General features: G+C 49.2%; 4 protein-coding genes and 1 non-coding gene across 5 annotated transcripts in view; 2 read left to right on the top strand and 3 right to left on the bottom strand.

The window, feature by feature from the left end:
- Window positions 1-1,162: 1,162 nt before the first annotated feature.
- On the bottom strand, window positions 1,163-9,905 carry acer2 (alkaline ceramidase 2). The gene is made up of 6 exons (XM_076727683.1): window positions 9,578-9,905; window positions 9,246-9,360; window positions 6,998-7,139; window positions 6,437-6,574; window positions 3,557-3,694; window positions 1,163-3,310 (listed from the first exon to the last, which is right to left on the bottom strand). Exons 1-6 carry the CDS (start codon window positions 9,689-9,691, stop codon window positions 3,124-3,126), a joined length of 834 nt encoding a protein of 277 aa, XP_076583798.1. The 5' UTR covers window positions 9,692-9,905; the 3' UTR covers window positions 1,163-3,123.
- A 941-nt stretch (window positions 9,906-10,846) lies between these two features.
- Window positions 10,847-14,961, top strand: rps6 (ribosomal protein S6). The gene is made up of 6 exons (XM_076727684.1): window positions 10,847-11,311; window positions 11,988-12,119; window positions 12,651-12,861; window positions 13,681-13,827; window positions 14,560-14,717; window positions 14,826-14,961. The coding sequence occupies exons 1-6, from the start codon at window positions 11,306-11,308 to the stop codon at window positions 14,919-14,921; spliced, it is 750 nt and encodes a 249-aa protein (XP_076583799.1). The 5' UTR covers window positions 10,847-11,305; the 3' UTR covers window positions 14,922-14,961.
- A 254-nt stretch (window positions 14,962-15,215) lies between these two features.
- On the bottom strand, window positions 15,216-18,228 carry LOC143319089 (perilipin-2-like). The gene is made up of 6 exons (XM_076727682.1): window positions 18,060-18,228; window positions 17,723-17,906; window positions 16,761-16,843; window positions 16,466-16,682; window positions 16,243-16,376; window positions 15,216-15,550 (listed from the first exon to the last, which is right to left on the bottom strand). Exons 1-6 carry the CDS (start codon window positions 18,078-18,080, stop codon window positions 15,290-15,292), a joined length of 900 nt encoding a protein of 299 aa, XP_076583797.1. The 5' UTR covers window positions 18,081-18,228; the 3' UTR covers window positions 15,216-15,289.
- A 690-nt stretch (window positions 18,229-18,918) lies between these two features.
- trnas-cga (transfer RNA serine (anticodon CGA)) lies at window positions 18,919-19,002 on the bottom strand. Its single transcript has one exon. It is a non-coding gene; the product is annotated as a tRNA-Ser (tRNA).
- Window positions 19,003-19,587: 585 nt separating this feature from the next.
- LOC143319088 (WD40 repeat-containing protein SMU1-like) overlaps window positions 19,588-21,636 on the top strand; it is a 10,531-nt gene continuing 8,482 nt past the window's right edge. The window contains exons 1-3 of the mRNA XM_076727681.1: window positions 19,588-20,215; window positions 21,215-21,425; window positions 21,515-21,636. The exon at window positions 21,515-21,636 is cut by the window's right edge and continues 31 nt beyond it. Coding sequence (XP_076583796.1) covers window positions 20,190-20,215; window positions 21,215-21,425; window positions 21,515-21,636 — 359 coding nt within the window. The 5' untranslated portion in view covers window positions 19,588-20,189. The remainder of the gene's footprint in view (window positions 20,216-21,214; window positions 21,426-21,514) is intronic.

Genomic DNA, 21,636 nt, shown 5'->3' with positions numbered 1-21,636 from the left:
CGTGTGGTCACATCCGTTCATTAAAATAACCCACAGAGGTGAAACTATGGCGCATTCTGACATGGATTTAACTGAAGCGGTGCTTCGCTGTGCAGTGTGGAGGAAGAGCTGCTTCCATCAGCTTCCTCACTCTTTAAATAAAAGTTCACACAGCGGACAGAGAAGAAGAAGAAGAAGAAGAAGAAGAAGAAGAAGAAGAAGAAGAAGAAGAGGTGGACGAACTCTGACCCCTGGTGGCAAAACGCGTCACCTGCATCACAGAGAGTCGCTGCAGTGTGATGAAGAGGAGCCTACAGAGTCCTACAGAGTACAAATACCACCAGTCCTGCATCCTGAGTATTAACAGCAGTAAAAACTACTCAAAACCTCCCAAACGGTTAGATTTCAGCTCCTGAGATGTTTTTTAATCTTTATGTAATCTGTACACACAAGCTGTCATCACGTGCAGCAGGACCTTTGTTGTTGTTTGTTTGTCTGTTTGTTGGGGGGGGGGGGCTTTGGGGGCCGTCCTGTTAGCTTTCCATAGCTGAAAACAGCTGTGAGGGTCTGTGAGGCCTCTAATCAATACCAATCGATCACTTTCAATCAGAAACTCCATCAGTTCAGTAAATGAAGCAAAAAGCACAACGTTTACCTCTGAAGTGGAAATAGAAAGCAGTATAAACAAGAGATACTGCAGTAAAGTTTCTCAATATTTTACTGAAGTACAGTACTTGAGTACATGTACTTCAAGAAGTACACTGAAGTACAGTACTTCAGTACATGTACTTCAAGAAGTACACTGAAGTACAGTACTCGAGTATCAGAATCAGAATCAGAATCAGAAACAGCTTTATTGCCAAGTACGCTTCTACACATACAAGGAATTTGTTCTGGTGAAATTGGTGCATGACACATCTACAAAATAAGAGCATAGAATATAACAATTTAAATATATATACACAAGTCTGTTTTTTGTTGTTTGCTATTTCCGGAAACACAGTCTGTTTTTAGCACAGTACTCGAGTACATGGACTTCATGAAGCACAGTACTCGAGTACATGGACTTCATGAAGCACAGTACTCGAGTACATGGACTTCATGAAGCACAGTACTCGAGTACATGTACCTCAGTGAGTCGTGTTGCAGCAGGACACTGATGTGAGGAAGAAACAGTCGTCACTCTGAGTATTAGTTTGGTTTATTACACAAAATAAAATAAAGTACTGATGTTGGAATCTAGTACAAATATTTGCTTACAAAACAGGATAAATTATGAAAATAAATACCTCTGTGCAGTTTGTCTGTACTGTCAATGCAGGCAGAGAGAAACTGGATTCTGTACACGTGGAAATCCAGAGAAAAGCTGATGATAGCAGCTCGAAACACGACGCCAGCAGGATGCAGCGTTCAACACGCAAAAGCGCGTCATCTGAGGAAGACCACGGACTCAGTCTTCATCAGATTCAAAGCCACCTGCAGCAGGTTACACATGCTGTCTGGCTCTTTTTCACATTAATACTGAGGTTCCTCCAGAAAAGAAGCTAAAAAACAATGTTTTCATGTACTTTTGGCAACACAAAGGTCGTAATGAGGCGATATGAAAAACCAGCCACCCTTCAAATTTGGCTACACTTCATTTAGAAAAATAGAAATCGTTTGGATTTCACAAAATACGCAAAAATATCACTTTAATGATCACCATCCTTCATTCATTCTGGAGGCGTGAGTTCCCAGAAGCCTTTGCAGGAGAACACGAGTGAATGACGGTGAAGCAGCTTGAGGCGTCTTCAGTCGGTTTGTGGTGGAGAAGCTTCGTGCTCGAGGTCGTCGACACTGATCAATAACACTCTGATCGATCCACATGCTCACCTGCTGCCTCCTCACCTGTCTGCTACCTGACGCCGTCGTTCACCTGCTTTTCCCGCTCTGAGAGCAAACTGCTTCAGGCAGTCTGTCACCGTGTCATTAAGGCTTTTTGCACAATTTTCATAGTTTTGATGAAATTTAGCACAAACTCTAAAATACTGAGGAATAAATACCCTGAAGAGACGACTGGGCGGGAAAAATCTGAAATCTGAAGTCGTGATGACGCTGTGAGCGACGCTCTGAGAACCTTCAATCATTCTGTGCAAAATCAGTCACTGCTTCGTCCAACAGTCGATCGCTTTCAAGGCGTCTCCGCGTCACCGTCTGGGTCAGACGTACCTGTTCATCCAGGACGAGGAAACGGCCGAGCGTGCTGTCAGTCAGCTGAATACGTACAAGAATACATCAAACACATGTTCAAACGCTAATGCTATGCTGAACAATCACAACGGCATGCTGGGAGAGAGCGACAGGGGGGAGGTGGGGGGGGGGGGCCTTCAGTGTTTCTGACGCTCTGGACGTCCCTTTGATTCATCGCTCAGCGCCGTTAGCTCGACGTCACAGGTCGCTCATCTCATCATGGAGATAATCAGGCCGTCATCTTATCACTGTGGACGTCAGATCAATGAGAATCCATCATCGATCGTCGAACGCATCAGAAGTTAGAACAGGAAACACGGACGTCATCCACCTTTAGCAGCGTTCAGGTTCCTCGATATAAATGAAGCTTTGCTGTGAGGAGAGGATGAGACGACGAGCGCGCGGCGTCGAGGTAACGGCGTGAACCAAACAGCTTCTTCTAACACTGAAGGTCGACGGAGCGTCACGACATCGCTGACGCTCAACGATCGAGACGATGGATCACAGTTCGTTTGTGAGCGTGGTGTCATGGTGGGCTGGCTGCACCTATCAGATGCTGGATTAGCGTTTCTAAGGTGTGACGCTTTATAACGAGGTTCTCGCTATAAAATGTCCAAAACATGGTCTTTAAAGAAGCCTGAAATGCATAATAACGCTGAGCGTGTCGCCTCGGCAGCCTGAGGGCGAGCCTGAACACTGAAAACGTTTCTTGGCTTTGATATTTGAAGTCAGTCGGCGTCGCCGTGCGGTGAAAGCCGGACAGAGGAAGGAGAGATAAATCCTCACAGATGTGCATGACCTCCATCGCCCCGTCACATGAGGACGGAGCCCTGCCGCCCCCGCCGCCGCGCCGTCCGGACGCCTTCTGCTGAGGCGAGTCGAACGACGGGTAGTGGCGCTGAGGCTCGGCTCGCCTTACGTCACCTTGACGGCGGACTTCTTGTGGACGCACAGCAGGCAAACGTAGGGCACGCCGATGAAGGCCCACTTCTCGTTGGGCCAGAACATGATGACGGGCCCTCGCTCCGGGGCCTCGGTCGCAACGTCGAAGTAGGCGAAGCAGACGCAGCCCAGGTAGGAGGCCAGACAGATGAGGATGTGCCTGTGAGGGCGAGACGAGAGCGAGGGTGAAGCAAAGCAACGACAGAAAGACGAAGAGCGTCGACGAAGCTTCAGACACTGAAAACTGAGACTTGATTCAACCAGACAAACAGGATCAGACTCTAAAAACAAGATTCAAAGACTTCCAGGGCTTCATCATAGACACAGAGGACTTGATAAGATGGAGACTTTCATCGTTTTTCAGCCTTAATAAGGGTCATTTCTCCGGAGCTGCACCTGAACTCACCATGCACAGTGTAAGTAGGGAAAGTTGACCGACGACCACATTTCACAGAAGATCCGGTCACTGATCCAGCAGAGCAGAGCCAGCGCCCACCAGATCCCTGAGACCAGGCCCAGCTTGAACACGCGAGGGTTTTCACACCTGCAGGGAGCAAACAGAGCTCAGACAGGTGAGCACAGGTGTGCACAGGTGTGCACAGGTGTGACGGACACACAGATACAAACATGTTCGTGTGTGTGTGTTTGATCTCAAATATGCAAAACTTTTAGCCGCTTATTTATTTCTTGGTCACTATTTGGCTTCTCTTCCTCGTTTCTGTGATTGACTCGATGTCACATGAAGGTCGTGACCTCTGCGGTATGAATGAAGCCTGAATGAATGAATGAATGAAGGAATGAATTTTTCTCCTCGTTCTTGTTGGCGGCTGTCAGACCTGTGATCCAGACGCCGTCTCCTCTGCTCTCCTTCACAGATCTCCGGCTGGACGCCGTGCTGACCTACAGAGACACGAGCTAATCCAGAGCGCCGCTGATAATCTATTCTTAGTCCTGCTGACACGCGCGCCGCCGGCTGAGGTGAACGCGAGCGCCAACACAAAGACGAGCGAGGAAGCCCGACCGGACGATGAGCTCAGCCAGTCTGACGGTTTGTCACCTTCCCCTCAGACACAGCGTCTGATGAAGTTTACGCGCTTTAATTGAAGGTCACCATCGTCTCAAGGAGACGACTCAGACTGTTTCCAGAAAGCAGATAAACAGCAAAGCAGCAGCCATGACGGCTCGGCGCCGAGTTTAAAGTTAGCGTTAGCGAAATACACGAGTATTTCCATTTTATGCAACTTCTACTCCAAATGTCAGAGGCCACGTTGCACTTTGACAGCTTTGGTTTCTTCGGTGCTCCACTGCGTTCACCAGCTGACTGGATCACTACGAGCAGCCGTCTGCTGCAGACACAAACAGGACTGATGAGACGACACGACGGGCTGAAAGAGGCTGAAATGCTGCAGCTGAGAGTGATCCACCGTTAATGCAGAACACGCTGACGATGCAGCTGTGATGCTGACATGTAGAGCGCCATGGAGTCAGTGAGAGGCTCTGAAACGTTCAGCCTTCAGATGGAAAGCACCAAACCTGCCGGTCAGGACGGACTCAGTCAGGCTGCAGGATCAAAACCTTGGATTCAGCTTTTCGCTTCACTCTGATTTCTTCTGTCAGACGTTCTGCGCTCTCACTTTAAGCGAGTCAGTTAATGAACCGAGCTGCCATCATGTTACATAACTGGTCCAGAGAGGGAGAGGGCTGCTCATCTGCAACAGGAAGTACAAGAAGGAAGGGCAGCGGCGGTTGGTCCCAGAGGGAAACAGGCCGTTAAACTGTCATCGATACTGCGTTCCACTGTGTCTGGATCCATCGTGTTCACGTGGGAGCAGATCCTGACTGAGCGTGTGGTCCAGCTCTGAAGCAGCTACAGGCTCATTAGCTGCCACGCGCTGGCCGACACCCCTTCCTGCTGACAAACATCCCCAGACAGAAGCGTCACCACGCCGCCGGATGTCTGGGGTACGTGCCTATCAGCTCAGACAGAAGCATGAAAGATAAGAAACATGGAACGAGAGCAGACATGCACACACTCTGCTGGAGGCAAAGATAAGTGGAGGAAAGGCCGGCCTGTCGATCCGGACCGAAGGCCGCTGAGGCCTCGCTCTCAGGGGAGAAGACAGGAAGAGGCTGGACAGAAGGCCTCACGCTGACCACAGACGCTGCAGATAACGTCCAGACGCTGGTTCTGCTTCACACGAGACGTCAGTACGAACTGTATCCTGACAGTATGCGAACAAACAGGGATCACAATCAGCTTCTCATTCATTCTTTCCAGCTGAACTGTGACTGGTATCACTGCTTCAGCGCTTTCCGTTCCGCAGTATCTGTGGTGGTGTTTCACGCAGCAGACGAGCTGCCTCAGAGCAGCTGGACGCGAGCTGACCAGGCGCCAGCCGGCGGGCTGCAGAAAGAGCAAACAACAGCAGAGCAGTGCGTCGTTTCTGAGGGCAAGAGTCCAGAGTCAGCCAGCGCCACAGGAATCTCTCCCACTTAGCAGCAGAAAAACAGATGACTGCCACTGGCAGAAATGTCAAGACTTCACTAACAGGTCGAACAATGGATGACTGAAGGTCAAAGACTGTCGGTGGCGAGCGGAGGATGTGGGAAACGGAAACACATTACTGTGACGGAGGAAAGCTCGAGAGCCACGGCGGCTTATTGTGTGTTTTCAGGAACATTCTTTCACTTCATAACAGCCTATAATTAGCCTGGAACTCATTAGACAGCGCGAGCACGACGGCCCAGAGGCGACGAGCTGAACGTACCGAAGCCCCCGACCCACGTCCATCCAACACGCCAACGTCACTGATACCTGCTGCTGCACGAGCGGCCAAACTCACCGCAGCTGAAGCATGAAGGTTGGAGGTGGAGAGCATCAGGATCCAAAGACGAACAAAGTGACACTAAAGCTTCACGTCTGTGTCTGATTTGTCTTTTCTCGGTTAGCGTGCGGTCACACAGCTGCTTGCTTTGATTGGTTTGATTGGTTTTGATTGTCTTCCTCGCGTGTTTGATCAGCTCACCATACGCCACTGAGCCCGGCGTATGGTGAGCTGATCAAACACGCGAGGAAGACAAATGACTCTCAGCACAAACAGTGCAAACGTACAGATGGTGCAGGATTTGTTCGTCTTTCTGCAGAACTCCAGTGGAGTCTGTGAGGAGGAAGAGGAGCTTTGTACTGACTGTCACAGAGGAGGATCCTCAGTTTTTGGTCTTTTGCACACATTTCATTGCCTTTAAAAGTGAGCGCGGCGGTCCTGATCAGAACCTTCTCACTGACCTCTTCAGCTCCGTGATGAGCAGCGCGGTGCAGGGGATGCCCAGAGTCATCAGCGACAGCGAGTTGACGACAGGCTTGACGAAGGCCAGGCCGGTGGTGATCCCGGACAAGATGCCGATGACCACTTTGAACCTCGACCTGGTTTGAGAAGCAAAGAAAAAGGTCAGAGCGACAGAGTTTTCGCTCTGTGGACATGATTGTGAAACTCTGAAGGAATTCTGGCTCTTTGCCTCTGAGCCGCCGCAGCACAGCAGCAACCCCATAATAAACCAGTGACCGAGCGGCCATGACGGCCCGCGACAACGGAAAGAGAAGTGCAGACATGTGATGCAGCTTTTACTGGTGTCAGCTATCTCAGACAGGCCTATTATTAAACAGGCAGAGCAGCGGGAGCGTCACATGACAGAGCCGACAGTCCGCTGCACGTCTTCACCAGATAAAAACGGCGTTGGCCGACATGCAGAGATCACTTCCTCACCCATCGGCTGCTGTGCGTAATACAGTGACGAGCTGCACACCTGCTCTAAGCCTCAGCAGGTTTTCACTCGCAGGTCAACGTACCGATCCCTCCTGAACATCCTGGGCAGGTATCTCTTGGGAAACCACATTGCGATGGCGCACATGAGCACCCACAAGATGGCGAGTTCATCCAGCATCTGGCCCAGGAAGCTGAGGGTGGCGTGGAAATACGTCGAGCCGATGCCTGAAAGACAGAGAAGTGAGAGCAGGACAGCGTTTGTCAGAGGGAAGAGGCGGGAATCCGTGCTGTTCAGTGTGTTAACGAGGACGCATCAACGGGTTTACAAAGAGCATCTGAAGGGACAGAGAGGCAGTTTGTGTCAGCCGTGTGTGACGCCGACAGGTGGCGTAAGAAGAGCCACGATGACATGAACTGAAGCTCCACTCAGGAGACGCGTCACTGTCAGAGAGCTTCAGACGCTGTGGACGGACGCAGAGGTTAGCGTCTGCTCGTTATCACGACCCACAGACGTCCACAGCTATCTGTCTGCAGCACATTCCCTCATGTCGGCTCACTTCTTACCCCACAGGGACGCTCCCAGTCTGAGGACAGCGATCAGACCGAGGCGTCTCTGCGCTCGCCTGTCTCAGGCAGCCACAACAAACCTGTCCCCTGTCACACTGTCTCTGTCTACCAAAACCTGCAAACACTCAGAGGTTCCAACTTCCCAGCTGTAACTGTGAGCTGCTTCTCTCTGTTCTTGGACAGAATGAGACACCAGAGACGTCACGTTGGACAGGACTGGGACACAGCGAAAGACCAAATGAAAAAAAGTACATGACAAATGAACAGCAGAGCAGCCGTGTCAAAGCATATGAGACACACACACACACACACACACACACACACGCACACACACAGAGCTGAGGCTAATGCTAAAGGACACGTGGACTGTTTTTCCACTCGGTGGAGGACAGATGAAACCACGTAACCTCCACATTCCTGACCGCCGCACGCTGCACGTTAGCATCTGTGCTACAGAACAAAAACGCTCGGCCGGAAACAGGAGGCTGGTTTGGAGGGCAGATGTTAAACTGGGCTGAATGGGAGACGTGGGAACGAGGACAAACGTCCCGTTTCACGTCTGAGCCATTGTTCGTGTTCTCGTGGCGAAGCGTCATTCAAATGATGGGGGGGGGGGGGGGGACCCTGGATCTGTCACCTCTGTGCAGAAACACAGTTCAACGAAAGGAGACTTCAGCCGGGTGGAGGACAGAGACAGAGGAGGAAACCTCCACCCGACGTGCTGCACCTTCAGATTACCTTCAGATTACCTTCAGATTATCTTCAGATTATCTTCAGTCGATTCGTTGCAGCTCATTCTCTCAGCAAATTCACTTTGTTTGGTTTATAAAGTCAGAAAATATCCAAACCCCCAAAATATTCAGTTTAATATGACTGAAAAGCAGCAAATATCTGGTTTCTAAAGACTTCAGTTGTTTACTGATGATCTCATTTTAGCCAATCAATATTCTGTCTCATGAATTTGCCAATAAATCAATGATGTTTTGGTTTTTAATGTTGGAAAATAGAGAAAAAGGCCTTTGAGAGTATCCAGAGAAGATGATGTATTTTAAATGCAATCCACCAAATATTCACAATCAATTAGAGCTGCATTGATTAACTATGAACCAGTGATTATTCTGATAATCAATGAATCTCTCTGAGTGACTTCTGAAGAAAAAAGTCGGGATTCTCTGATTTCTCTGATCTTAAATGTGAATATTTTCTCCTTCTTTAGTCCTCTCGTATTTCAAGACGTCATCTTGGACTTTATGAAACACTGATCGACGTTTTTCACCATTTTCTGACATTTTATAAACCAAACAACTGATCGATTGATCAAGAAAACCATCGACGGATTAATCAGCAATGACGATAATCATTAGTTCTCTAGATTTCAGCTTTGATTTTGTGTCTTTGTTTGTCTGTTTGTTCTTTTTCTACTTCTTTTCATTCTTGTTGTTGTAACCAGTTAATTTCCCAGCGTGGGATCAAAAAAGTCTTATCTTATCTTATCTTATCTTATCTTACCAGTTGCAGTCTTACAGTGGAGAAGCTGGAACCAGTGACTTTAAGCTTAAAATGACTTGAGCTGTTTATGGATGATCTCGTCAGCTGATCGATGGATGTGATCAGCAGCAGTTTCCTGTCTGATCACACTGTAATACACACTTTGTACTTCATAAAGATAACAAAGAGAAGTGGAGTGAGGGGCTCCCACACAGCTGAACAGAAACAATGAGGGGTCAAAGGTCATCACACATTAACGTCAGCAGGCCGACTTACCGACCACCACCAGCAGAATCCATATGAGGTAAATCCCGCTGTTGAAATGTGTTGCATATTGGCGGAACAAGCACATTAATATGGGCGGCAAAACAAAAAACAAAATGTTGCTGATCTGAAATGATAAACAAAAGAAAGTTATGAGCAAAGAGCTTCAGAGCTGAGCTGACCGTCAGTGTGTCTTTAACAGAGTCAGAACATGTGAAACCTGATGCTGACAGCAAATATCAGCTGACAGCTGGAAGCTGAGCACAAACCAAAGGCACAAGCTGGAAACTCGACTCTTTTCAGCCAAAACAAGCATGAGCAACACATCAACCCTTCAAACCGACCGTGTTGTAAAACTCTGCGATGCTGGGGTAAATCAGGTAATTGCCTTCACACCAGTCCACCTCCGAGCTGCCAGCCTGCAACTGGTCCCAAAAAATCAGATTAACGTCGCTCATGTCTGGACTCGTTCTGTCGGATGGACCGAGCGGACGACGAGAGAAGAAGTCCCCGTCTCTGGGCCCCTGCTCACGGCTACACTTCACCGGCAGTCAGCGGACGGTCCGTGCGGCCGCGTGATGAAGCACATGAACCGAGTGTGAGCTGCATTTTAAGCCTCTGTCCGTCCACAAAGCCTCCTGCTCGTCCTGTTGACAGCTGCTCTCTGCACACAAAGAGTGTCGACGCGCTGAAAGAGGACTCCCTCCCGTCCGCTTCCTCCTGCGGGGAAACGTGACCACAGCGGCAACGAGACCGGAAGTCAACGTTTAGTTTACTCTGCAAAACCTGAACAACGAGGGATGATTGACCTCACAGATAATCAAAGGCTGATGAATAAAGACGGAATAATTCAGCCTTACATGAGGGATTAAACCGTTTCACATCACAAATATCAGTGCAAACTTTATCAGAAGCAACACGTTTAAGAAGCTTTTGCTTTTGGTTTCATTCACTGCGTTCTTGTACTTTTGTGACAGTTAGATTTGTTTGTGCTGGTGTAGAGTGACTAAGTACACTTACTGAAGTACTAAAGGTCAGTCCTGAGGTACTTGTACTTAAGTATTTTGAATTAGTCATATGCTCTCAGCTTCACTTTATAAACAGGTATACACCTTGAGGTATGAGCAACTTATTCCCTACAGTTAACCTTGTTTATAGTATTGGTATTGCATGTATTTTGGATTTTGTGGACATCTGTTCAGTGCTGTATTTAGTTAGATTTATCCTTGCCACTCTCTCCTACTTTGTACTGCAACTGCTGCACAACCATTTCAGGATGAATAATGTTTCATCATATCTTACATTATTCTCATTTTACTTTACGCTAAGGACAATTTCTACCAGCTAGAGAAATAAATAAATAAATAGTTGTCGCCATGTTGTTAATAAAGTGCATAAAGAGTTTTTTTTTTTCCACAATGGAAAATAAAGGATTTTGTTCAGCAGCTGCTTTCAAACCTGCTGAAGTCTCGTTAAAGTCTTCTGCATTAGTGAACTGCTAAATGCTCAACGTGATGCGTACATGTGGACATGATTTGTCTGGAGTGGGGTGGTAACTATCTTGACATCATAGCGCCTTATCCACTCTCTGGCGCCCTCTGGCCAACGCATGCGCAGTGAGTCAGTGCTGCCCTGTTTGTATCGTTGTACGTGGACGTTCAAAGACATTAATTAATATGATTAATTTGTTAATGTAATTTGTTTATCTTGCTTTGAATTTTAGGAAATCCCGTTCACAGTCTTCATCTTTCCATCTCTTGCGCGACGCTCACCAATCTTGGACTGTGGCTCTTTTTTTTTTTTTTTTTAACATGAAACATACCTTTAAATCAATAAATATCAATAAACCAAGACATAGTGACGGAAACGTTTTCTTCATTTTATGACTTTAATGCAGTTTCACTCGCTGGCTTTTGTTTTTTTGGTGTGAAATTTGTTTAACCTTCAACTCGAGTATGAAAAAAAATTCAGCCAGCCAGTTATCGCGATAACATTTCAGGCCTATGTGAGACCACGAAGCGGATATCCGGCCTTTTTTCCGTGGCGGACCGTCGTAGGGCCGGTTTGGCAAAATGAAGGTACAATGTTTCCCTACCGATAAATCTTTGTTGAAAGCTGCGTTCTTTAAAATGCTCTTTAATGGTGGATGACATGCCTTTGGACTTTAAAAGGGATTTGTTTGATGCTGCAGTCATGGCTCGGACGCTTAGGATGAGCTTTGATTGTGCTGAAAGGCAGCGCTATCGATTCCGTCGGCTAGTGAGCTGTAGAAACATGGCCGCTCACTGAGGGAAATGTGCGCCGTGTTCAAGCCTCAGTAGGCAGAAGTAAACACTTTGAAGACTGTTGTAGTTAACGTTTCTTGAACTTTTCACGTAGTCCGTTTGTCAGGTGTGTCGTCAGAGCCGTTGTATTAACGGCCGGCGTTCGCAGAGAGCTAATGTTAGCGGGCTATGAGCGTTAGCCGGCAGAGAAGCTAACAGGCCTCCGAGCCTGATTCTAACTTTGGCTCAAATACGCTTCTCGACATTTGTAATTTCTGTGTGAGTCAGGAGTATTCTCACCCATGTCCTGTCTCATGAGTCCAACAGTAGCTTCGGCTGTGTCTTGTCTCTCCCAGCTTCACGTTATTCACAGCAGACGTTACCTGTTAGCCTGCATGAGGACCGTTGGTAACCTGCCCTGACTGAAGTTTCGTGGAATCTAACGTGATCAAGTGTCTGTACTGACGTTTCCATTGCACCTGTGTTTCAGCTGAACATCTCATTTCCCGCTACTGGCTGCCAGAAGCTGATTGAAGTTGACGATGAGCGTAAGCTGAGGACTTTCTACGAGAAGCGAATGGCCACCGAGGTGGCCGCTGACCCTCTGGGAGACGAGTGGAAGGTAATGATGTCCAGTGTGTTCTCTGTCTCTGTGGACGCGATGCTGTCCCATCAGCACATTGTGGCACACCAGTAGACCCTTTCTGGCTGACCTGTGGTCATTAAGGGGGGACAGCGTGTTGCCAGAGAAACTGCAGAGCTGCTTACCAGATGCGATCAGTCATATAAACACGACTGATCGCAACAGCGATGCTCTCTCAACTGAGTTAACGGCTCGTTAACTCAACAAGTTTAAGTCTCACGTAGGACAGAAAGTAATGCTGCTGTGGAGACGATAAATGAACTTGTAGCCCTTCGGGTGTTTGCCTGACCATTGGGAGCAGTTGACCTGTTCTGCCTTGACTGTCTAATGTGTGAATCCTTAAAAGATCAGACACTTTGCAGCCCGACACGTGATCAGAAAATGAAATTATGGAAGTGGGAAAGTCTGTTCTCGTGTGTTGGCAAACAGTCCTTTTGCTGTGAGACACTGAGGACCAGATATCCTAATCAGAAGAGCAGAAGTAACGGCTTGTTTTCTGGACTCCTGCAGGGTTATGTGGTGCGCATCAGCGGAGGCAACGACAAACAGGGTTTCCCCATGAAGCAGGGGGTGCTGACCCACGGCCGTGTGCGCCTGCTGCTCAGCAAGGGACACTCCTGCTACCGTCCCCGCAGGACCGGCGAGCGCAAGCGCAAGTCTGTCCGCGGCTGCATCGTCGACGCCAATCTCAGCGTTCTCAACTTGGTCATCGTCAAGAAAGGTACACATGTTCGGTCTGACGTGTGTGTGTGTGTGTGGGGGGGGGGGTTCATGGCACACCAGTAGACCCTTTCTGATTGGTCTGTAGTCATTAAGGGGGGACAGCGTGTTGCCAGAGTAACTGTGGAGCTGCTTACCAGATGCGACCAGATCCTGGATCAGTGGATGGTTGAACTGCATTGCTCTCTCACTGCGTCACATGTGCACATCGGTGGCGGTGTAACAGAACGCGGCTGATCTGGGATGTGAGGAGGAGAGCGTCAGACGCGTTTCTTCTTCTGTGGTTTTGAACTTCAGCCTGCAGAGTGATGTCTGCAGGGTTCGTTCTGCTGACACTGGATCTGTAGAATGAGAAGTAATCACATTCAGATTCTTGAATTTCAGAAGAGAAAATTTCATTTGAAGGATTTTAACAGTTAAACTTTCTGTGGACAAACTAAAGCAGACACAACTTATTAAAGGGAAGTGTTTGAGAAACATCTTCAGAACTTTACATGATTTAATCCTGATTGATTGATTGATTGATTTATTTCTGGCCTGAAAAATGAACCGATGTGTGAGTCAACCCTGTGATTTGATCTGAACACTGATATATCTAATGGTTTTAAACTGGTTGTCGTTGGGTGGTGACGGTCCTCCGGGTCATTCCTCTGCGCTGGGCTGGAAGCAGCTGCTCCTTTTCTCTGCTCGTTAATGTTTTTAGTGATCGTTGAAGATGGTGCAGCTGCTTCGGATCAATGAAGTGCAGTTTGTGAATTAAACTTGACTAAAATCACCTGGACCACGAGGCTCATCTTCACCTGGTGTGATTCCTTTTCAGGTGAGAAGGACATTCCCGGGCTGACCGACAGCACCGTCCCTCGCCGTCTGGGTCCCAAGAGGGCCAGCAAGATCCGCAAGCTGTTCAACCTGTCGAAGGAGGACGACGTCAGGCAGTACGTTGTGAGGAGACCCCTGACTAAAGAAGGTGAGGCCGACTCATCGAAGGTACTTCAGTAACTGTTACATCAGCGGGGGACGACTGTTAGCTCTGACTAACAGTCGTCTTAGGTGTGAGACAGTCGGTGGACGTGCTGCCACGAGTCAAGTGTTTGTACACTTACAGATTGTGCTTCATCCTTCATCCTGTCATCATCACCGCTGAGCTTGATCAATAGGACACATGCACTGGACTGTGATTGGCTGCTGCTTTTGTCATTTGTGCCTCATCAGCATCCTGCCAGTGTTCACGTGTCTCTACATGTGTACTGTTACTGTGTCGTCCTGCACATGCAGTACATTTTGGAGGGACAAACTGTAGCTTGTGTTTAGTGTGTGTGTGCGCGTGCGTGTGCGCGTGCGTGTGTGCTGATAAAGTTTAGTTCTTGAGGTTTCCTGTGACCGTACAAAGTGTCAGGAGGTAACTGTTCTGGACTCAAACTCGACTCCGATAAAGTTCAGCTTCCTGCTCGAGGGTTCACTTCAGTTCATCTCTGCTGAACTCATGGAGTCCCTGACAGCTCGCAGGAGTCAGATCAGTGTTTTTATTGGGTAAAAGAGGCTAAAAGAAGAAGAACTCTGTTTGTGTAGTTTGATTTTGGCTCCATGGAGTCGAGGTGTTGATGCCGCTCAGTGTTTCCTCCTCGGAGTGAAGTCACCTGTCTTTAACACACCTGACCTTCCTTCACACTGTATTAACTGGATCCTCTCTGACCGGCAGGCAAGAAGCCCAGAACTAAGGCTCCCAGGATCCAGAGACTGGTGACGCCTCGTGTGCTGCAGCACAAACGCCGCCGCATCGCCCTCAAGAAGCAGCGCACCCAGAAGAACAAGGAGGAGGCGTCCGAGTACGCCAAGCTGCTGGCCAAGAGGATGAAGGTAACGTTTCTCATTTTTCACGGCCTTCAGCAGTAAATGTTTGCTGACGCCGTGCTGACGTTAGCTTTGTGAAGAAAAGCGTTTCACTGACGTTTGTTCGTCCTGCAGGAGGCCAAAGAGAAGAGGCAGGAACAGATCGCCAAGAGGCGCCGCCTGTCCTCTCTGAGAGCGTCCACATCCAAGTCAGAGTCCAGCCAGAAGTGAACTCTCCAACTCAAATAAAGTCATGTTTTGCTGAAAAAAGGCTTGATGTGATTCTTTACTTTCTGCTGCTCATCACACTGCAGAGTTCAGTGTGGACGTTCTTAAACGTTCATGCTCCAGTTAGATTTTGTTGTTTGGTTTTTAATCAGCTGCTCTGAGATCAGTCATCTGATGGAGAAACTAAAGCCAGAGAAAATCTGTGTCGAGCCTCTAAACAAACATGTTCATGTGGTGTCTTTGTTTCATGGCGTATGAGACGGATGGAGACGTCTGTCTGTCTGAAGACGAGTCGTTTATGAATGTTCAGCTTTTATTTCAGGCCCATCGCTCTCTGAGCTTCAGGACATTCAGCACACACACAGTTACAGTCAGCGTCCAGCACATCCTTTAACATGACAGCCGTTATCAAACACGGACGTCTTCGCCGGCCTCATGCGGCAGACCGACGGCGTTCTTTGCGGGGAGACCTGGGACGCACAGAGACGACTTCTGTCTCTGTGGGACTGGTGGCGTTGGGACGGTGGACAGCTTAAATTATAGATGTGGGAGACGAAGAACAGCGCAGACACGAGCTGGTGCTGCACATACTGAGGCAGAGCCTGCAGGTCCCGAACCAGACGCTGCGAGACCTGGGGGGCGAAGGACAGACGGGCTTCAGTCAAACAGGTGAGTGAAGAGACAGACACGCTCCTTTTAGACCCAGGCATGTGACTCGCCTGTTTCCAGGTAACCTCATTCAGTGTTGCATCAAATTCTAAGTGAGGAAATCATTTTCAGTTTCTCAGCTTCAACATTTGACGTGTCGTCTCAGTTCAATGTGGAGTTTGTTTTGAAGAATCATCACGTTCTGTTTGTATTTACAGTCTGAACTTTTCTGGAAAATATGAAATATTCGAGGAAATGTTGCACAGCTTGAGAAGAGCTGCACCAAAAACACACTGACTGCAAAGACAACGTGCTCATGAGCTCCAAGTGGTGAGTTCAGCTTCAGTCCATGTGACGTGTGACCAGCTCCATCAGGACCGTCCCGTCTGCAGACTGAGCCGGCCGTCCACCTGTTGGAGGAACACTTTGACCTGCTGATCAAAACCAGTCTCAGTCTCATCAGCGTGGTTTCAGGGTAACAGTCATCAGTCATCTACAGTCCACACAGAGCTCTTCAAAGCACAGCCTGCTTCCACACTTTTGGTTTTTGTGCAAATTAAACGTGAGTTCACGTCCTGGAACCTCTGCACAGACGCAGCTCGGCGGTTTGTTTCCCGCCAGCTGCTCTGCTCTCATCCCTGAACACAATCAGTCCCACAACCTGCTCACAGCTCACCTGGACAGACTGCATCCGGGAGCCAATCACGCGGTAGGTCCTCCTGCACAGTTTGGAGGTGAGTGAACGCAGGCGGGCGGGGTAAGTTCTCCGGAGCGTTGGCGCCTCAAAACCCTCCAACAGGTGAGCTTCTCCTGTGGAGTCAGAGGAGACTGAGTGACAGGTTACAGGTTACAGCCAGCGGAGGCTCTGAATGTGGCTGTTTCACTTCTCCGTGATGTACCTTCATCTTCCTCAGTGGGAGGAAGCACGCGGTCCAGCAGAGCCTCGGACATGTTCAGAGCAGAGCTCAGTCCCATCCCGGCCGCGCTGACGGCTCTGTGCACCAGCGGCCGCTCCGCCTGCGGGATCCTGGCCATCAGCCACGTGAGCGTCCCGTGAGCCGCGGCGCCCAGCGCGTCCTGGATCTCACTCAGCTTGTTCACGGCAGCGGCGACAACCTGGGAGACAAAAACCAGGAGGGGTGGAAGCTTCTGCTGGTTTGAGGCTCGTGAACACGTGAAAAGGAAAAAGCTTACCTGCTCTGTGGGCGCGTGAATCACCGGGAAGGTCGCCTCCAGCCAGTCAAGACCTTTACACGCCACATCGTTTGCGACGGAAACTGGAAATAAGACAGACGGTGAAGCTGTGACTCAGAGGTTTCCTCAGTATTCATCATCTTCATCGCCCTTCACCTGAGGCCAAACACACGATTCACTGGTCATGTATGACCTGAGCTGACCTCATGTATGTTTTCAGCTGGAGGAGCTCACAATCTGAACTGGTCACCTGGCAGTTTAAACTGGTTCTTAGACTGAACTCAAATTATTTATTTAAAAGTATAAAACCTTCACTCGGCCCTCTGGACCCTCTTATAGAGCCCGAAACACCTCGAACAATCCACTGATCCATTTAAGAAGACTGCTGCACCAAAGGCAAGAGTCAGACCAGCACCCGAAACTGACCTGAGGTCAGAGCTGCAGCCAAAACTCAACTTTTCACTGCTGTTATCTGGAAGTAAAATCCAGATATTTGGTTTTCAGTTTGTTCCACAGACAAAGCAGCAGCTGAATCAGATCAACAACACGAAAGAATAAGGAGTCAGTAAACACATCACGCTGGAGATGAATGCATTATAAATATTAGTATCACTCTGACAGACAGTCAGAGAGAGAGACCTGATTCAAAGAGACGTTTTCCTGACAGATACTGAAGCTGCTCTGAGTCCTGAAGGTCACAGTGAGTCTGGGGGTTTCTGGGGTTTCACAGGTTCTCTGTTAAAATGATCCAAAGACATAAAATGAAGCCTCCTGGTCTGTTTTCCTGAAGACCTTCTGGAGGAAACACCTCCAAATGTTTGCAGTCTTCTGCACTTTGTGATTTCTGACTGTCAGTTTCACATGTTTGGATTTTGAACAAATGGCTGAACTCAGTTAACTTGTTCCTCAGGTGAGTCGGCGGTGGAGGGAAGTGTTGGCTCCTCCGGCCCGGCAGCTCTCACCGTGGGTCTCCAGCTTGACGAGGACAGGTGAAGCTAAAGCCGCCACGCTGCTCTCCAGCCCCTCACACACTGACCTCAGGCCGGCGTGCCTGCACTTTGCGTCCGCGTAGAGGACCGAGAGGCCGGCGCAGGCTGAGCGGAGCAGCGGCAGCTGGAGCAGCCGGGCAGCTGCGCTCTGGACCTTCTGTGAGACAAGAGCAGGGACACTGAGTCCAGATCCAGCCCGCGTTCCCTCACCCAGGGTTTCATTCAAAAACACCACTTTGTACAAACGGAGCAAAGACTAAAAGTCGTCATTGAGCAGGTGTTTCTGCCTCGTGAGTACAGGTGAGCTCACCTGGTTGTTGTTCATCGGCATGTTTCCTCCGGAGGGAAAAGATTCTCTGCGGACTCTCGATGGAAGCTGTTCAGGAAACACAGCCTCACCTGCTCACAGCTCATTAGTAATCAATCAGCGCGCCACCTGCGCCGCGTGCGGCCCAGAAGATCTCGGGATCTGTTCTCGCGATATGCCCAGGCAGCTGTGACGTAATGATAAACCAAAATCTTCCTGCGCAGCCAGAGAGCGTCTTTTCTTTCTTTCTCTCTTTCTTTCTTTCTTTCTTTCTTTTTCATTCTATCTTTTCCTACCTTCTTTGTTTCTTTGTCTTTCTTTCTTTTTCATTCTTTCTTTTTCCTTCCTTCTTTGTTTCTTTGTCTTTCTTTCTTTCTTTTTCATTCTTTCTTTTTCCTTCCTTTCTTTCTTTCTTTTTCATTCTTTCTCATTCTTTCCTTCTTTCTATTTCATTCTTTCTTTTTCATTCTATCTTTCCCTACCTTCTTTGTTTCTTTCTTTCTTTTTCATTCTTCCTTTTCCCTTCCTTCTTTGTCTTTCTTTCCTTCTTTCTGTCTTTGTCTTTTGCAGTAGGTTACTGAACAAAGTCTGCTTTTATGTATTTGTTTTATTATTGTAATTACTCATCATCATCATCATCATGGAGGTCGTGTCAGGAGCGTTGAGAGCTCATGTCCACCTCTCTGAAGTTATCTTGCATCTATTTTCTAAAGTTTCTGTTAGAAAACGTCACATTTCTGCAGGTCAGCTGTGTTTATGCATCGTTACTTCTCAGCCTAATCAGCAGTGACAGGTTCGTATCCATTGCACTGAACTGTTAATCTCTGTCATTGATCACGCAGATTAAAGGTGAAGCCTTCCACGCTGTGAGCAGGATTTGAACCTACGCGGGGAAAACCCCCATTGGATTTCGAATCCAACGCCTTAACCACTCGGCCATCACAGCTTATCGATCGGTGATCGATAGAGGCTGCAGAGGACAGTCAATCTGCACAGTTCTGTAGCTCCAGACATCAGCATCAGGGCCGGTGTTCCTAGAGAGCTGCTGCCGGTGGTGACGTCATGACTTCAGCAGCTGGTCTTCATCAGTCCTCAGAGACCAGCTTCCGGTTTTGATCCACACCTTCATGAAGTCTCCACAATCAGCTGCTTCCTCATTGGAGCACAGGGGTCACCTGGATCCTCCCATGAGGCCTTGCTGCTGAGCGCCTCCAGTTCAGGTCAGAGCAGGACACACACCCTGACCTTAACGCGCATCAACCCACCTCCACCTGCCGCTGCAGGTAACAGCAGCCCTCAGTCCTGCAGGTGGGACCTGAACTCACCTGATTTAAAGTTTATTGTAGATTTAAAGTTAAACACGCGCCACTGCGTCACGTATTTAAAGTCAGTCAGGCGCGTGGTTTGGCCTCCACGCTGCTTTGACAGGAAGGGCTTTGCAAGGTTGTTCTGCAGAACAGTGATGATGATGATGATGATGAAGATGAAGAGGCTCCTGCGCACCAACAGGTTTATTGCGGGCCTGTAAACAGAGGCAGGCGGGTGAAGTGACACAGCACAGATGATTAACACTCAGCCGTCACCCGCAGTGTGTGGTGACAGCAGGACGATGGCTGCTGATCATGTGCGCAGGGATGAAGAGTGAGAGATGATACGCAGCTCAAGGCGAAGTTGGTCATGAGGCGCAGACGCACCCAGCTCTGGATCTGCATATTGATGCGCACTGGGGTGATTTTCCGTTGGAGGACGTTTGGAGGGATGTCTTGGCTCCTGCACAGTGTTTCCTGAAGGCGAGCACGCTCTGAGCCACGAGGGTCGGTCCGCGGTGCTGATGCTGCTGTTGTCGTGGCTGACTGCCGCCGCAGCATCACGGAGCGCAGCCGCGTCTCCTGCGCTCAACGTGCCCACAAAATGATTCTTCTGTATCGGCATGCGTCACGGAGGGAGGGGGAGTAGCAGCGGCAGTCACAAGCTTTGGGATTGCTGCCCGCCGCAAAAAAGAGAGACACAAGAGAAGCACGTGTAGTGGGTGGTCCTCAGCAGACGACTTTCACGTGGCTGTAGCAGCGCCGAGCCCGAGCCGAGCCGCCGCGCCGTCAGTCCGGTGCAGCAGCGGCAGGAGAACACATCAGCATGGCTGCGGAGATGGAGCCCGCGGAGTAAGTGCGCTTTGCTGTTGGTTTGATAAATGTGGAGCATTCAGAGGCAGTTTGTGATGAAGATGAGACCACCTGTGTGACCGCGGGAACAGAAAACAGTTTGTGTTGAAGGTGCGAGCGGCGCGTGGCTCTGGTGATGATGCTCACATGGATTTCAGTTGAGATGATTGTATCTGCAGCTTCGTTTGGGGAATTCACGTGTAGCTGCGATGTTTCGAAAAGTTCATTCTTACAACTAAATGTGGATTTTTTTTTTTCTTCGGATTTGACGCGCGCGCGCCTAAATGTGTTATTTACAGACATGTCTAAGTGTCCTAAACGTTGCCTTCACGTCTGCCTTCTCCACGCTGCTGGTGTTGATGTCTGCGTATCTCACGGTTTGTGCAGCCATGTGGCGTTTGTGTCGTTGCGCGTGCAGCCTCACATCCACCCCTGATGCTCTGTCGTCATTCATTCGCGTTGGTGGCGGTCAGCGTGTCGCACCGTGAGGCTGCTCAGAGCTGCTTTCAGCCGTTTACCTGCTGTTTATGCTGAGGTGGGGGCGGGTCTGCAGCGTGTCTGCTCCATCCACATGTGCCTGTTGATTTAATAGGCTCTCCGCCCCTCGCTGGGCGCGGGTGGGCTCTCTCATTGGTTAGCTGTTTGTCTCCTGCACCGAGCACAGACCAACTCACCGTGTGGTCGCTTTCTTAGAGGTGAACTGGGAGAAAATGTTAAAGTTGGGTCGTGATGTTACTTCAGTCTCCAGGCTGCTGATGCATGTCTGTGCACACACGTGCACGTGAAAGACCAGAAAGTTCCTGCAGTGTGACGGATGGAGAGGAGGCAGAGGAGGAAGGTGGGGTGCGACAGAGGTGTGAAACTCACCAGCAGGTGGCTCTGACGTGGGACGCACATGGACGCGAGTTTCAGGGTCCAGTGGATCACAGCAGACTGTGACTGATGTGAAGCTCTCAGTGAGGTTCTTCACTGTGTTCTAACATGAACCTTCTTCTCCAGCGTGATCCGCCTGATCATGCAGTACCTGAAGGAGAACAACCTCTACCGCACGCTGACCACCCTGCAGGAGGAGACCACCGTGTCCCTCAACACAGTGGAGAGCATCGACAGCTTCATCGCGGACATCATGAGCGGACACTGGGACTCGGTCCTGCTGGCCATCGAGTCCCTGAAGCTTCCTGACAACACGCTGATCGACCTGTATGAGCAGGTGAGCTTTGCATCGACCAGCTGCTGCTTTCAGGGCTGTTTTCATTGTTTTTGTTTGCATCGTCTGATGAGCGCTGACGTCTTTGACAGGTTGTAATGGAGCTCATTGAAATGAGGGAGGTGGGAGCGGCCCGCTCGCTCCTCCGACAGACCGACCCCATGATCATGTTGAAGCAGACGCAGCCGGAGAGGTACATCCACCTGGAGAGCCT

Source organism: Chaetodon auriga, chromosome 4, assembly GCF_051107435.1.
Source record: "Chaetodon auriga isolate fChaAug3 chromosome 4, fChaAug3.hap1, whole genome shotgun sequence".
In the NCBI taxonomy this organism is placed as follows: Eukaryota; Metazoa; Chordata; class Actinopteri; order Chaetodontiformes; family Chaetodontidae; genus Chaetodon; species Chaetodon auriga.
Note: the sequence above shows the minus strand (reverse complement) of the source record. Positions and strands in the feature narration are given on the sequence as shown.

Bases quoted from the DNA above. Each gene is read 5' to 3' on its own strand.
- acer2 (XM_076727683.1), bottom strand. From the start codon at position 9,691: ATGAGCGACGTTAATCTGATTTTTTGGGACCAGTTGCAGGCTGGCAGC. The intron at 6,575-6,997 runs GTACGTTGACCT...TTCTCAAACCAG, and splicing joins AGGATGTTCAGGAGGGATCG to GTCGAGGTTCAAAGTGGTCA. The intron at 3,311-3,556 runs GTGAGTTCAGGT...TCGCCCTCACAG, and splicing joins CCCTACTTACACTGTGCATG to GCACATCCTCATCTGTCTGG.
- rps6 (XM_076727684.1), top strand. The intron at 12,862-13,680 runs GTACACATGTTC...ATTCCTTTTCAG, and splicing joins CTTGGTCATCGTCAAGAAAG to GTGAGAAGGACATTCCCGGG. The intron at 14,718-14,825 runs GTAACGTTTCTC...TTCGTCCTGCAG, and splicing joins TGCTGGCCAAGAGGATGAAG to GAGGCCAAAGAGAAGAGGCA.
- LOC143319089 (XM_076727682.1), bottom strand. From the start codon at position 18,080: ATGCCGATGAACAACAACCAG. The intron at 17,907-18,059 runs GTGAGCTCACCT...CTTGTCTCACAG, and splicing joins TGCCGATGAACAACAACCAG to AAGGTCCAGAGCGCAGCTGC. The intron at 15,551-16,242 runs GTGAGCTGTGAG...TTCGCCCCCCAG, and splicing joins CCCGGATGCAGTCTGTCCAG to GTCTCGCAGCGTCTGGTTCG.